General features: G+C 40.4%; 1 protein-coding gene across 22 annotated transcripts in view; it reads right to left on the minus strand.

The window, feature by feature from the left end:
• MTA3 (metastasis associated 1 family member 3) overlaps positions 1–16,831 on the minus strand; it is a 229,338-nt gene that overhangs the window by 7,157 nt on the left and 205,350 nt on the right. For 20 of the 22 annotated variants that reach the window (XR_014842082.1, XR_014842081.1, XR_014842080.1 and 17 more), the window contains 2 exons: positions 12,503–12,589; positions 9,316–9,462 (listed from right to left, as the gene is read on the minus strand). Coding sequence is in view for 18 of the 22 variants with exons in the window: in XM_085019424.1 (XP_084875550.1) it covers positions 9,316–9,462; positions 12,503–12,589 (234 nt within the window). In the remaining 4 variants the exon portion in view is untranslated. Of the gene's footprint in view, positions 1–4,882; positions 9,463–12,502; positions 12,590–16,831 lie in introns of those variants that run through there. The other 2 variants (XM_085019418.1, XM_085019417.1) reach the window with 1 other exon arrangement.

Consider the following 16,831-nt stretch of genomic DNA (forward strand, 5'->3'; position numbering starts at 1 on the left):
ATGAGCTCCAACCAAGGAGCTCATCAACTAAAAGATTAAAAAAGGCTAAGTGGCAACCTCAGCAGCTGTCCAGTGCTGGGAAGATAAGAGTTTGGAATTCAAGTTCTGCAAAGTTAGAAGGATGGACAAACAACTTAGCCTTTCCATTGAAAGCTCATGGAACTAGGAGCAAAATTGAAAAAGACCAGCCCTAACGGAGATTTAAAGCATATCCACAGAACTCACGTGATCTACCAATTTAACTGCTTGCAAGAGCAAAACTCAACACTGTACAGAGAAAAATAACAGAATCCAGAGTGTCTCTACAACTTATCATCCACACTGATCAGGATTCATTAAAAATTATGAGACCTGGAAAACAGGAATATACAATCTACAATCAACAGAAAAAATAGTCAGTAGAAGATGATTAGCAAATGATTCAGATAGTAGAATTAGCAGATATGGGCTTAAATATTTACTGCTAAGTATATTAAAGAATCTAGAGAAAAAAGTGTGCATAATGGGGACTATATGGTATATTTTAGGAGAAATATAAAAGAACCAAATGAGGATTTTAAAACTGAAAAATACAATAATTTAAATGAAAACTTTATTGGATGGGATTAATAGCAGATTCAATACTGCAGAAGAAAGAATCAGTGGACTTGTAGAAATCTAAAGATTATCAAATTGACAAAGAGTACATACTGCATGACTCCATTTATATAAAATTCTAGAAAATGTAACCTTTTTTGTTTTGTTTTGTCTTTTTTAGGGCTGCACCCACAGCATATGGAGGTTCCCAGGCTAGGGGCCTAATCGGAGCTGTAGCTGCCGGCCTACGCCACAGCCACGGCAATGCTAGATCCAGGCCATTGTCTGCCACCTACACCAGCGCTCATGGCAATGCTGGATCCTTAACCCACCAAGTGAGGGCAGGGATTGAACCAGCATCCTCATGTATACTAGTCAGATTCGTTTCCACTGAGCCACAATGGGAACTCCAAAATGTAACAATTTATGGTGCTCTAAAGCAGGTCAGTGGTCACTTGGGATGAGGTAGGGGTGACAAGATGGTGGATTATAGAGGGGTGCAAGAAAATTTTTGAGGGTGAAAGATAAGTGCATTATTTTGGTTATGGTATGGTTTCCTGGTGTACACCTATGTTAAACTTATCGAATTGCATATTTTAAATATGTATAGTTTCCAGAATGTCAATTATGCCTCAATAAAGCTGTTTTTAAAAGAAACGATAATGGAAAATAGCTTCACAAGATTTTTGAAATCTGTGCTGGAACACCACATGCTGGCTTTGGAGATGCTATAAGAGTCATTCTGTTTTGAGTTTTATAAAACTAGGAAAAATTCATTTAAAAAACTAAAAACAGAGTTCCCATCACAGCTCAGTGATTAACGAATCCAACTAGGAACTATGAGGTTGCAGGTTCGATCCCTGGCCTTGCTCAGTGGGTTAAGGATCTGGTGTTGCCATGAGTTGTGGTGTAGGTCACAGGCCCAGCTTGGATCTGGCGTTGCTGTGGCTCTGGTGTAGGCCAGCAGCTATACCTCCAATTAGACCCCTAGCCTGGGAATCTCCATATGCCACAGGAGTGGCCCCAGAAAAAAAAAGACAAAAATACAAAACAAACAAACAAACAAAACCTAAAAACAAGAGAAAAGGAAAAGTGGTGTGGTCATATTAACATCAGACAAAATAGCTGAATATTGCAGAAATAAAAAGGATCGTTTCATAGTGATAAGAAGGTCAAAAAGACCTAAAAATTCAAACTACGTATATACCCAATGACAGAATTTCAAAATTACATGGAGTAAAAGTTGTAAGACCAAAAGGGAGAAATTAGACAAATCTAGTTGGAACATAAAGTTGAGAAAAGTCTGCCAGAAAGTAAAGAGATATAGGGAAAGAAAACTGGAGAGAAATAAGAAGGAAATTATAGAGGAACTGTGCAGGAGATCCATTATTCAACATCTGGATCCCTTTTTCTGTGGATTGTCTGGTCCCAAATGCTTACATGTAATCAGCCCTTTTTCCCCAGGACTCACTCTTGGCCTAGCTCACTAACTGCAGCACCAGGTGAAGCTCCATCAGACCACCCTGGAAAGAGTCTGCCCAGATATCTTTCTTAGGAAGCTCCATCTAGCAATTTTGCCTTCAAGCTTGCTCCTCAGTTTTTGGGTTTTATTTTGTTTTTTGTTTTTTGGGTTTTTTTTTTTTTTGCCTTTTCTGGGGCCGCTTTCCGCAGCATATGGAGGTTCCCAGGCTAGGAGTCGAATCAGAGCTGTAGCCGCTGGCTTCCACCACAGCCACAGCAAGGCAGGATCCAAGTCGTGTCTGCGACCCACACCACAGGTCCCGGCAACGCCAGATCCTTAACCCACTGAGCAAGGCCAGGGATCAAATCCGATACCTAACCACTGAGCCACAGCGGGAACTCCATCAGTTTTATATGTCTAATAATTCAGGTATATGTAAAAACTTGCTGATAAATATTTGGTTGAGGGAAAAGAATGCACAGAATATAACTCCCTCGTTTTCTGAGCTTAAAGAGTACTCAGTCATCTGGAAGGGAAAACAGGAAACACTGAATGAAAATAATGAGCAGGGTTAGGAAGCTTAAAATGAACCCAATGGGAGTCCCCAGATCAACTAGGCTATGACAAATCCTTCCATTTCGATGGCCCAGGGGGCTCTGCAGATTCAGAAGACATCACCTCATTTCCTCACTGGGATCCACAGAGAATGTGGGGAGGGGGAGCCTAAATCAGTTGGTTTCTAGAGTGGGTCTTGACTTCCCTGGGGCATCCAGATCTAATAGTGATGTCCCCTGGGCTTTCTCAGGTATCTGTGCCTGCTCTTGGGAAGAAAGAGTCAAATCTCTGCTGAGGAAGAGTTGTTCCTCAGAGACCCAATTCCCTCCCTCTGCAGTCTTCTTGCCTTTCCCTTCTCAAGCATCTACCCTTCACCCCAAAAAACTTGGGGCCCAGTTCTCAAGTCAGAGGTTCCCTTCCTTTCTCAGAGGTTCACCTTCTCTGTGTCACTGTGAACGGAGGTACATGAGGATAGGTTAGTAAATAAGGTTTCCTGTAATGACTCTTGCGAGTAAACAGAGACACTTACTGAGGAGGCCGGAACAGGCTCTCACAGTGAGGACCCTGGACCTCAGTCACTCTTCTAAGACCATCATACTGCTAAGAGGGTCTCAAACTAGGCCTCTTACAGGCTCGCGCCCTAGTATTTTCCTCAGGGACAGGATATAAGTACCCTCTGGGAGAACCTGTGAGATTTATTAGTACACCTAGCCATGGTCTCAGGGGTGACTAATTTGGCATCCTTCCAGAATATGCCACAACGCCAAGGGGTTGATTATTCATGCCTAATGTACTTGGGCCTGATTCCTCTTCAGCCCCCACTCCTATGGCTTCAGTGTGAGAGAACCTCCACCACCCTCAGCCAATGCTTCAACAGTCCTTAAGCTCTGCAGACACATTTGGTCTGCTTCACATTCAACAATCTCTGGGGCCATCACGATCCATTCTAAAAACTGAAAAAAAAGAAAAAGAAAAAAAAAATAATCCTGGAAGGCACTTGATATATTTAACCAGGTTATAACATTACACTTTGAGACAAGGAGACAAGAGGTGAGTCTCAGGACACTCAATGTTCTTCCAAAAAAAAAAAAAGTTCTGGGAGATTAAAAAAAAAAAAAAAACCAAAACCAAAAACCATAGGCTTTTGAAATAACATAAAAATTTTGACAGAAGGCAGCCTGGGCCTAAGCATGCCTAGAACTGCCATCAGCTGCTCTTGGCAGTCTATTTTTACTGGGATTTGTGAAGACAGCAGATGCATTCCCAGAGCTCTCCCACTGGTATAATGGCCCTCACCACCACCCATTTCCCGGGGTTGGATGCAAACAGTTGGAGCTGTTGAATCACTGATTCAGAAAAAAAAAAAGTCATCAAAAGAAGAGTCTTCACACTCCAGATCATAATATTATACTTAGAGGGATCCACTTTAGATAGCCTCTGCCTGGAATCAAGACACTGAGAAATGATATTACTCCATGCAGAAAACAAATAAGAAAAATACCTAGATCTGCAGTATACTCACATAACCCAGGGGAAATAAGCCAGAGGAGAGCAGATTAAACAGAAGTTTATTGTACAATTCATCAATTTCCTCGGCTCAGATGACTCCGTCCCACTGAAAACTCACCTCTCTTCTGAGCCTGCTGCTTTGGTTTTCCCGACACAATGAGTCCTACCTTCAGGAGTACCCCTGGGACAAAAGCCATGTCATCTCAGAGAAAGGTTAAGAGCACCTCCAGTGGATGTATCAACATATAGCAGCACTGTTCTCAAGGGTCCCCACTGGATAAAGATGGAGACATAGCAGGAAGTCCCCTCGTCCCTGTGCAGTGCAATGCAAGATCTGCTGCTTGACCTAAACTCAAGCATTTGACACTTGGTGGGAGGTGGGGGAGGATCCCAGGACATCTTCTTAGGGGGTCAGGAGAGGATGAGAGAGGCCTGTACAGCCCATCTGCTCCTCCCCTCCCTGGAGTCATTTCTGATTCAGCCTTCACTTTGAAAAAGATTTTGCTGTCCCAGGATGATGATGTTCCGTCCCTTTGCTGTAAGGTCTCTAATCACAGGCCTACAGGAAGCTAAATGAGGCCTCTTTACAAATCTAATTTTGTCTTTAACACTCTTATAAATAACTGAAACAAGGGCAATTTTTCTTTATAGATACTTGGCCCTTCTAATGTGCAAATATATGCTGGAACATACTCATTTACCTTCAAGCAAATCCATGAGTCTTTTTTTTTTTTTTTTTTTTTGAGAACCATACCTTTGGGTAAGAAATAAACGTAGTTATGAGGAAAATATTGACATTTTATTTACATACAATTCATGCAGGGCTACAAAAACTTTGGTTGATATCAATAATTTTCAAAATAAAACTTTAATAATAGCTATGCTTTAAAGGAGAGGATGGAATTTTAACACTTAAAGAACACCTACAATGGGTAAGAGTCAAAGCTGGAAACATCATATTAGTTAAACATATCTCACCTTTAGGTGATTGTGGTTTTTCTCTCTCTCTTCTCCCCTTTCTCAGACACTAACATAGCTCATGTACTAAGTTCCAGAAAACGGAGGGGATATGATATGGGTCAAGGGGCTTCCCAGAGGCAGGAGATGGAGATGATGGCTTTCATTAGACAAAATGGCTTATACTTCATGGTCTGAGCAAAGAAAAATACCCTCTACATTCCTCTCTATGTTTACAAACACAAAGCTGTGTCTAATACACAGAAAACAGAAATATCTCTTAGGTACATGCGGCACTCAGCACACAGATCTGGGGTCCTTATTCACCCAGTAGAAACAACCCTGTATTTGGAGTTTAAATTTCATTTCTGCCACTTGCTAGCAAGTGTGACTTTAGGCATATCCCTTCACTTCTTTGAGCTTCGATTTTTTCATTATTAAAATGTAGGTTATAACACCTACCTCATAAAGTGGAAAACCAAGTGTTATAAAGTAGGTGAAAGATTTTAATCACTGTAACAACTCTGTTATGGCAAATGAAATCTATAATTTTCGGGCGGTGGGGGGGCGCTGGGGCTGGGGTGGAGGTTAAAGAAACCAAGTGATTCACCCAAAACTAGAAAAGTCAGCAATTAATCCAAGCTGACTCCAAACAGTCAGATGTGCTTTTTTCCATGGCACCGACAAATTCCACCTCCCTGCTGCCCTCCCTTTGGGGCTCACGGACAGAGAAAGTAATGCCTCTTCTATCCCCACTGATCTCCAGGCCTTCTCTCTTCACAGCCACTTGGGGTTAACCAAGTCAGCCAAATGTGGTTTGCTGGCAATAAGAATGTCATCCCAGTACCTGTAAGTCAGAAAAGGAGCCAGGCTTTGGAAAGCACCACAAGGGCACATGCACCACCGGACCAACTGCCTGACGGGCAAGACTGAAGTGCAGAGGGCTGGATGCAGACTCCAAAAAGTAAGGCTTCTTGTGTAATAAGCAGATTGTTTTCACCCTTGGAATTTAAGCTCCATTAGGACAGTCACAGAGGCCTGCGTATGGCCTGGTGCCACAGGACTAAGAGAAACAGAGTATTGATTCCCAACCAGTCACACCAGGGCCTTTAAAGGGCCAGGGCCAGGTGAAAGACAGTGACTTTCAGAAGGTAAGAAAACACTGTTCATTTTTTTGTTTTTTTCTTTTTTAAATGTCACATAAAATCCTTCCTTCCAGGAGAAATTCAGAGACTCTTTTCCCATCATGAAGAACTTCTAACTGAAGGTGGAGGCTGAAGCAGGGTTGGGGCGGGGGGTGGCGCTGAGCAGGGGACAAGAAGCCTTAAAGCTGAGAGGCCTGGATATTTCAGGACAATCAGGTTTTGTTTCCAGTTAAATTAGTTCTGTCCATCAACATCCTGTTTGGTGTGCTCATCTGTCTGACATGCTGATAATTATGTAGCAATGCTAATTAACTTTATTATTGGATCACAAATGGCAAGGCTTTTCCATGAATTTGTATCTATCAATTCCAGTGTATAATGGCATTAATTCTCCTGTGAAAACTCACTATTAGCCTAACATTTTTTTTTGTACTTTAGGTTCACCTTGGAAACTCCGTTTACTTCAAGATTTCATATCCTGAGGAAATAAGAAACAGACCATTATCCCAAGGAAAGGTCCACTGGGAATACAAAAATGGGGCCACTTTCTATAATATGTTTCTGTTATACTCTTGTCTCTCAGCTCCACATCTATCCACCTAAAATCAGTTTTGTGACACTGGGTGGGGCTGGGACTCTACAAACGCATTTCTCCTTTGCCATCTCACTCCCTGTTACACCAGCAGGGGGTGCAAGAGGGCGTCTGCAAGACTGGAAGATGGCAAGAGACTTGCTCCTTCCAGTTCCTGTCAGTGGTGCCCCAAGAAGCAGCAGCAGGTTTTTTCAGTTCCTAGCTTTACTTCTCACTACCAAAACCAGCTTCATCACACCGCCCTAGAAATGCCAGCACCAAAAGAGCAGCGCCTTTTCCTCAAGGGTCTGAGGTCTAGCTCCTTGGGCTTCTAGCTGTGATTATCCCAGCTTCTTCCCTTTGCTCTCCCAGCTCTAGTGATGGTGGCTGTTTCCTGTCCCCCATCCACCCCTTTACCTATTCTGTCCTTCAACATCTGTCATATTGTTTTCTTATATTAAATGAGCTATTAAAATAATTTATGTAGTATCTACTTTGCCAACTAATACAGTGTATTTGAGAGCCACAACTTCATTTATAACAGTAGTTAGAAGAGCAGACTCTGAAATCAGTCACACCCGAATGGAAACCACTTATACAGTACCTAGTAACTTTGGAACATTTAACTCACTTGTCTAGGTCTCTTTCTCAATCCCTTTCATTTATTCAGCTAACATTTACTGAGAACCTACCAAGCCCCTGGCACTGTACCAGGCAGTAGAGATACACTGTTACACAAAATAGTTAAATCTCCTGACCTGGAACTTTTGATCACCTGAATCAGATGAGATAATGCAGGGAAAGGACATGTCATCAGCCTTCCTCTCCCTACCACGACAGGAGAGCAGAGACAAATGGGTCTTGAAGAAAAGAGAGTAACAGCTAAATCTCTTCAGAAAATGAAACGAGTATCTTTTCCTCAACAAGGCCAAAGCTTTCACTCAACATAACACCAACGACTCTGTGTGCTCTGTCCATTCCTCCTGTTCAGAGCAGAGAAGTAATGACCTTGACGCAGCATTTGTTTAGAGGGAAATGGGACAGACAGCCCTTGGGAGGGAACACTACATAGTGGCACGTTTTAGGAATTCCAGAGAGACAGGGACCTGCAATGCAAGGAAAGAATACCAGGAGCTTCAATGCGGGAGCAGGACTGGGGCCCAGAATGACCGTGACCATCGGGTGTGCCTAGAGAAAGATACTAGAAAGCTGCTAGTCCAACATCGGTGACAATGAGAGTCTTTTTACCATAAAGAATATATAAATATCAAATGAATAGGAACTTACTTTCTAGTTTTGCATTAGGACTATACACCTAAACAGTCTAGGGAGGTGATACGAAGAAAAAGAGATTCCCGATTCCATTTAAGCCTAAATTTAAAGGCCCCAAGTTATAGGCAAGAAATCCAAACTCCACATTTTGACACAATCCTTCCTTGCACTTCTGCTGACTAAACATCAGGCATATTGCAGCAAGGATGGCCGATATTCTCATTAGCAAGGAAGCATTTCTGCAAGACTATTGTGTAGCTAAATTCTTGAAAGCCATGTCTACAAAACACTGATATACTAAAAATGCAAACTAAACTCTTCACCCTCAATTTTTTATTAATTTTGACATCACTATGACCATCAAATTCACACTGAAGGAAAACAACCATGGGAAATTATTACTAGAAGGTTTATTCCACATCCTTGCTCTAGGGCCTCATTATAAATAATTTACTGTCACTGAAGGAACTTAGAGTCCCATAAGACATGAAAAGCCTGGAGAGAGTTTTATTCATAAATAAATGTCAACATTTAAACAATCAAGACAGCTTCAAACTCCAGGACGATTGAAATGAACAATATATACTGCCTGGATGATTTATTATGCTTGTGTTTATAGTCCGAGTGGGAGGATGATTCAGTTCAACCTGAAGAGTCATTACATGGCCAAGCCCAAGAGAAGTACTTTGGATAAGAGGTGATATTTCTCAGTTTTTCCATTTCAAACAAATTATCGTTTCTGTATTTAGGACATCACCCAGGCAATTCTTTTCATGACTTGTAGTACTCTTGAGCAATTAAGAAAATTTATAAGGTAAAAGCGGTAAGGGACAAATGCCAAATTCAAAATGATCCACAGAACACTGAAGAACCCCCAGAGAGCACTGCTGTCTCAGCCATAAGGCAAAGTAAGGCCTTTGCTCAGGAAAACATAAATGAGCAGTGAGTGCGCGTCACAGCAAGAGCATTATTACCCAGCAGAGGCAACCTGCTAAATACAGACTTCATTTCCAAACAAGCCTCCTAATGGGATATGTCAGCACAAAGGTCCCTTCTGAGGAGATGCAGAGATAATCACTTGGCAAAATGTCTTCACTGTGGCACATGGCAGTCTTCCCTCGCATCCCCCTTTCCACACAGTGAGTTCAGTCAGGGGGTAGAGAACCTTTGTTATACTCCTGGACATGGCAGGTGACACTCTGGAGCAGCCAAGGGCAGAGAGGCCCTGGCCTATGGGATCAGCCCCCAGAATTCCTGGGCTTACATACCATCCAGGCCATTGTGATGACTGTAGTTTCTTTTCCCCAAAATGCTCAGAGACGTGTGATTCGGGGTGGTTAGCATCCGCTTGGTAGCTGGGGTTTGCATGCTTGGCGTAGATCGAATTACATTAGGTTTCTTCGAAGGATGGATCTCTGACGGGGGGAAAAAAGGTTTCTCAACTCAGAACATGCTATTAAAAAATCTGTGTGCACTTACATTGGCTAATAGGCACACATCTTATTTCTTAATGAGCTGAGGGCCAGTTCCTTATGAACCAGCCTGTTTTCCCAAGGACTTGCATAATGAATCAACTTCAAGTGCTGTTACCATGGCTTTATTTATCAAAAGGGAGCTGGTTCTTCCCCCTGCTAGCTGGAGCTCTGAGCTTCATATTGTGAGAACAAGGGGCCGGGGGGAGTCACTTCCGAAGGTCGCTTAAGATGAGATTTACTAAGGGAATAAGATATCTGACTCTTCAGGGAATTAGAAATCTGGAGAGGTAGCCCCAGAGAAAACTACCACTCTGCTCTCTCAAAACAGATATAGCATGCCAGATACCTGGTATATGACAGCTTTCTGAAGAAGCAGGATTCCTTCTCTGGCTCTGCAACCAGGATATAGGACCAGGGTCAGTCACTCCCAGCCCAGAACAGTTTGATACAGATGGAGTCTGACACCAAACCCCAAATACTAGAATTAAGAGGTGGCAGAAGAAAAGCTTTGACCAAGGACATATCACAAAACTGTAATGTGAGTGTGGTGTGTGTGTTTGTGTGAAGTATGTGGTGGTCAGTCACAAAGCCCAGAACTATTTGTGCTTTTTGGATGGGGTAGACAGACAGAAATTGCAGCACTGTAGAAACTGGATTTAAGAATCTCAGTCTATTGCTAATACTAGTCAATCTCTCTCTACAGCTAAACCTGTTCCCTGATTCTGATTCAGCAGCTAGGATGTCGACCATGCACAAGCCGCTCTCTTCCCTGATGAGGGCCAGGAGAGCAGTCTTATTTACTGAAATTTAAGAAGAGCAATTAGGAGTGTGACTACATCTTGGTCTGATCAACATCCTCACACTTGCCAGAATTTAGGAATGGATCAGGTGCTAACCAAAATATAGTGCTGGTTTTGTTTTGTTTTTTTCAACATGGTATCGAAGGTTTGCCAACCTTACATTTCATTACAACCTCCACACTCCATGCTCCATCAGGACCAGACAAACTGCCTTCCCTAATCCTGTTTTCAGGTCCTTGGACTCATGGAGTCTTTGTTCATCTAGTTCTCTTGGCCTTGTAGAGGGAAAAAGATTCTTTTCCTATATTTCTATCTATTTGAACACTACATGTATTTCAGTATTGAGATCAAATATTAATTGCCCTGCCATCAGAAATAACTACGCCTTGGGAGTTCCTTGGTGGCCTAGGAATTAGGGATCCAGTGTTGTTATTGCTGTGGCAAAGGTTCAGCCCCTGGCCTGGGAACTTTTGCATGCCATGGGCGCAGTCAAAAAAACAAACAAACAAAAAACGGATAATGGATGCTTAAGATGACATTCAACTCTAGCGATAATAAATAATAATTAAAATAAGAAGTTAAAAAAAGAATTACCCTTCCTCCAAGTATCCAAGGCTTATTACCTGTAATTTTTTCATAAAAATCTAATCCTTTGCTCAATTGATCTTACCTGTGTACCCTCCCCACTAGACTAAGATTTTTGAGGGCAAGGTCATATTTATCTTGGTGTTCCCCAAATCACTTAGTGTCGTGTCCTGTACATAGAAAATACTCAGAAATACGCTCTACAGGGAAGTGGTTCAGTTAGTAAGGACCGCACAGCTTTGGGCTTATCTGGTAGGGACCCATTTGCCCACAGGAGGAGCACATAACTGCCTATGGAAATGCTGACTAATGTGCAGTGTTACAGTCTATCTTTTATGATCGGAAACTATCCTTTGCAAGGTGGAGGGGCTTTAAGGATTAGCCTCTGCTAGGAAATACAGAGAGCGAACTTCAAGGACACGATCACCGTGACCTAGGTCACGCCTGTGTTAACCATGTGCCATTTTCAGAGATATCAAAGCAACTCTTGAGGCCCTTGGGACTGAAAGAGGAAATAAGGTGGCAAAGTAACATCAAAGAGGGAGCTAAGAGATTCTGACTCTGAGGATGCTCTGATGAGGAGCAGATAATATACCACGTTTAAGACTATACTTTGATTTTTAAAAGATTGGATGTCTAAAGTCTGAATGCTTCATAAGTACATATCTTTCTGACAGAGTAATAAGGTTCAAGGCAACTCTGAGAACATATTTCACTTCTACTGAGAAGATGAAAAGGCAAGAATATCAGAAGCACAAAAACATGCCATTATAGCTTCAAGGTATAGTAAGAACCATTTTAGAAAGCATTATTTTGTGAATTATTTATCCTAAAACATTGCAAAAAAAAAAAAAGAGGTGATTGCCTAGTAATTTTATACTTTTTAATTATAATAGTTCAAAATGTAAATGGAACTATCCATTTTTTGGTGACTTCCAAGTTAAATAACATGATAAAAACCAGAAAGCAATACTAAAGCTCCCCTTTCAAAGTAACCTTAATTGGCACATCAAAACTATAAGTATTTTTTAAAGAGTTTTATCTCTTTTACTCAGAAAAAGTAAATAAACCAGTTTTTCTCTAAGGGAAGGGGTAAGATAGGTTTGAATTAGTGGTAGGATCTAAATAAAAATATTAAGAATATTCATCCTTAATTCTGTAATTACTTAGAGTGGTGAGAGATGGTAATTATCATGGTGATCGTCCCATAATGTCTATAAATGTTGAATCACTACACAGTACACCTGAAATTAATGTAACATTGTGAGTCAATTATACTTCGATTAAAAAAAAGAATATTCATCCGCTAATAATGTAGTGACTCTTATTTTCCTCTTTCTGCTTAACTTGCATTTATATCCATTAATATACCTTTTTATTCAATATTTTGGAAAAAAAGTAAATATATCTCCAACTCTGCATGTTTTGCATGTATGCGTTTTTATAATAAAAAGTTTCTGAAATAAAAAAATTGACTATACATATGAAGTTACCCAAGTTTACCTACTTGAAAGGCTTGCAGTTAACTCAGGTATGTCAATTCCAATTATAAGATACAGAAATTGTTGTCTTTCCTAAATTAAGAAAATACCCACCTAAATACCCAATGATACATGCCAAAGGTTTCCTAGTGCTTTTGCTTTTCAGTGGACTTCCAGAAAGTTCCGCATGTCTGTCTGCATCTGAGGAGAGAGAAACATGGAGACATCCAGTGAGGCTGATTTCTCTGCCTATGCCACACACACACTGCAGAAATAAAATATGCAAGTGGAAAACAATGCAAAATATCTGCCAGACGCCTCCATAACTTCCTGTGGAGCTTGAGAAAAACGTTTTCAGTTCTGGTTCCAAATTACCGAATGGGGTTTTACCTGGAGAGGTCTCATTTTAAAGTCCCTCATGAATGTAGCTAACACACATCTCACACACATGTGCTTTCTCTCTGTGTGTGCCCATCTGTAAGACTGGAAATATGCTTCTTTACTAGCCAAGGTATTTCTATATGAGAGTAGAAAAACTTCCTTAAAGTACGAGGTGGAAGCAGTCCCAATGTAAGATAAATCTGGCATGGAAGATGAAAATGACAGCCAACAAAGGCAGCACAGCTGACCATCCCCGAACTAGGAGTGGGTCTCTACTGAGGAGTCTTCATCTATCTTAACTGAACTCAATTCCATTAGTTTCCCAAGGGTGAAAATGGGCCGTTTGGTTTTATCACTAGTTTTGTATCCCTTCGCATCCTGTTATGATGTCATTAGTGCTGAGATTTAAGAGGTTAGTTACCTGTATGCAGACAAGAGTACTTCATCCAACAGTCAGAACAGTAAAGTACTGTGATGGGTATTAGTTCCTAAAAGTTCACATCGTGTTCCTCATAGCCTACCATATACATTTCACACAGAGAAAAATAAAGCACACAGCACAAACACAATCCACATTTTAATTAGCTGTCATTAGGATGGAAGAATAGATGTGCAACACGGCTACCTCTCTTACCAAAGAGTTAAGTTATAGAGTTTGAAGCAACAACAACAAAAACATGTGTATTGAAATGTTTTTTTAAATTTGCAGATATTGTCATAAAGCTTAACAGAATAGCTTTAGCAGAAATGATTCTGCTAAGTTGATGCGTTTTCTTCACCTTCAAATTTTTGACAAAAATGTCCTACAGATTTTCTGTGGCTCAAACCATTTTTCTAGGCTACATAGAGGAAATTTCTTTTGACATGCGTAGGGATTCTCTGCGCTCTTAGTGTCAAAATGTATAATTCAATCTGGAACCTCAAATAATTTAAAATTAAAAATTAACTTTTTCATAAGCTCTAGCCCTTTCATCAAGGAAATTCTCATCTATTAACTATTAAACAGAAAAACATGGGAAAGTAGCATTTTAAGATATTGAAATTGACAAAAGCACATACAGTAGAGAGCCTGGAATCTGAACATGTATCCCAAGCACTGGCTAATTACAATGCAACCACTGGCAACTATAAGTGGCCAATTTCTTTTCTTCCTATTCAGCTTATTTCCTCTGCGGGGGAAAAAAAAATTACTAAGCTACGAAGCTTTTCACCTGTTGTTGAATAATAGTGAAGATACTGGCAGAAATAGAATAAGCATATTTTAGAGGGGTAATCTAAACAAACATTAAAAAGCAGCCCAAACCCTGCAAGGATCGAACACCTGTCACATCACTGTGAGTTAACACTAAATAATTCCTTATATTTCTAATTCACCTAAAATTCAAGTTCTATTTGGGAAGAAGACAAGAGAAAAAAATTTCTTTCCTATCGATAAAATAAAGCTTGAATGAACCATCTTAGTGTTTCCTCAATATTTTGGACAAAATCCATTACTACATTACTAGTAGTAAGTTTAACTGTTCTTTGTTCCAGTCTATAAGTCCCAAAGAAAAAGTGCCAATGTGACTTCGAGTGATGAACTCCCACGTGACTGTCACCTTGACAATAACCAACAAACCCATCAAAGGAGTCACCAACACAATACCCAAAGACATTTCACTTTACCATACTAATCTGCTTTTAATTTCTCACTAAATTAGTAGGATTAATTATGCAATGTTCCAAGTGACAATTTACAGAGCACTTGAGTGGGAGATCAAAGCTCTTTAGAAGGATCCATGTTTCATCAATCCTCATTATATTTTAAAGGAAGTAGTTGGTGGCAAGAATTATCAGTCTCAACTATGAATAAATTAGGATGAAAGGTGGGTGTTAAGACTACCTCGTCACTGTTTAACATAAAAACTGCATCCATTCAGTGATTATACTGAATACAAACAGAAAAAAATAGCTTCTGTTCCTAGGGGATGGTCATCAACATAGGATGAGCAGGTCTGTACTTCAGTTGGTTAAAAAAAATCTTGAGGAGTTCCCGTCATGGCGCAGTGGTTAATGAATCCGACTAGGGACCATGGGGTTGCGGGTTCGGTCCCTGCCCTTACTCAGTGGGTTAACGATCCGGCGTTGCTGTGAGCTGTGGTGTAGGTTGCAGACGCGGCTCGGATCCCGCGTTGCTGTGGCTCTGGCGTAGGCCGGTGGCTACAGCTCCGATTCAACCCCTAGCCTGGTAATCTCCATATGCCGCGGGAGCGGCCCAAGAAATAGCAACAACAACAACAACAAAAGACAAAAAAAAAAAAAAGAATCTTGGTCTGCACTCAAGACCAGGCCAGTGGTACCTTGTTTTCAAATTATTCAACTAACTCTATTTAAAGAGATAATTAATTAGCATGCATTTAAAAGCACACAGGTAAAGAAAGCAACCTGAGAAATGCCCAAAGAAACCATAAGAAATCAAAATCCACCCAGAGGGAGAGCATCTTCATCTCACTCCAGTCACCTGATTGAGCATGAGACACATTTCCCTGACTTCCTAGAGGATGATTGATCTGTATCTCTTTGAGGTAAATCTGGAAAAACTTATTTATTTATTTATTTTGCAACTCATCGGCCAGCTTTCTAAAGTAGTTTGGAAATATTAGGGGAATAAAACAGAAAACTTGCAAAATGTACACACTACATTAAAATTCACAAAAATATCTCACATGGGCCTTCAAAATTGCTATTAAAGGAGAACCATCCATAGAATTTTTTTTTTCTTTTTTTGGCTGCACCCATGGCTTGTGGATGTTCCCAGGCCAGTGATTGAACCTGTGCCACAGTTGCAGCCTGCACCATTGCTGCGGCAATGTGGATCCTTAACCTGCTGTGCCACAAAGGAACTTCCCATAGAATTTTCTTATGGGAATTACAAAGTCATTTCTAAACAAGACACAAAACTCACGTGCCATTAAAAAAAAAAAAAAAAAAAAGGATAAATTCAACTCCTTAAAAAAATCTGCTTGGTAAATACAACATGAACAGAATTTAAAACAAAATGGGGGAAATATCTGCATTAGAAATCAAACCTAACTTCCTTAAAATTAAAAAGTTTAAACAAGTCAGTAAGACTTTTTTTTTTTTTTTTTTTTTGGTCTTTTTTTTACGGCCACACCCATGGCATATGAAGGTTCCCAAGCTAGGGGTCCAATCGGAGCTGTAGCTTCTGGCCTACACCACAGCCACAGCAACATCAATGCCAGCAGCATCTGCGACCTACACCACAGCGCATGGCAACACCGGATTCTTAACCCACTGAGTGCGAGGCCAGGGATTGAACTCATGTCCTCATGGATGCTAGTTGGGTTTGCTAAATGCTGAGTCACGATGGGAACTCCAGTCAGCAAGACTTTCAATAGAAAACATGCCAGGGGCAAAAACATTAGACAAAAAAGGCAATACAAACGTTTTTCAAACATATGCAAAAATTCCTACTTCATTCAAATGCGAAATGAAAGCTGATATAACTCACACGTCACCTGTCAACTAGTTAAGGGTTTCAGAGATGAATAGCATTGCCGGTGAGGTTCTAGAAAAATAGGCACTCTCTAGACACTGGGGAGGAGTATAAATCATAGTTTTTCTGAGGGCAACTGGGTAGTGACTATGAGAATTCAAAATGCACGTTACTTGACCCAGATGTTTGACTTTTAGGGAATCTATCCTGTAAGCTACATGCACATCTCACACATTAGTCTTAAATGATATCTGTACAAAGATATTTGTTGCACACAATAGGAATGGCGTTAAGATCTGTAAACATTTTTGTACCTTTAGGAAAATTTAAAGTATCCAAAGACAACTTATTATTAAAATAATAAACTACCAAAATAAGCTAAGACTTCTCTCCTAATGTTAGAACTTAAACGTTTGCAAAATTTTATACAATTATTAGAAGTAACTTCTGCGGAGAAACTTTTGGAAAAAACTCATAAAATATATAACAAGTTTCCTTTGAATATGAGCCCTTGGGATGCTTCTGAAGTTGAATTAGCATCTTCAAACAGAAGAAAGGGGAGTTCC

Source organism: Sus scrofa, chromosome 3, assembly GCF_054392235.1.
Source record: "Sus scrofa isolate SSC_HxYL_T2T_F1_AM1 chromosome 3, Sscrofa_HxYL_maternal_Yorkshire_Landrace_v2.0, whole genome shotgun sequence".
In the NCBI taxonomy this organism is placed as follows: Eukaryota; Metazoa; Chordata; class Mammalia; order Artiodactyla; family Suidae; genus Sus; species Sus scrofa.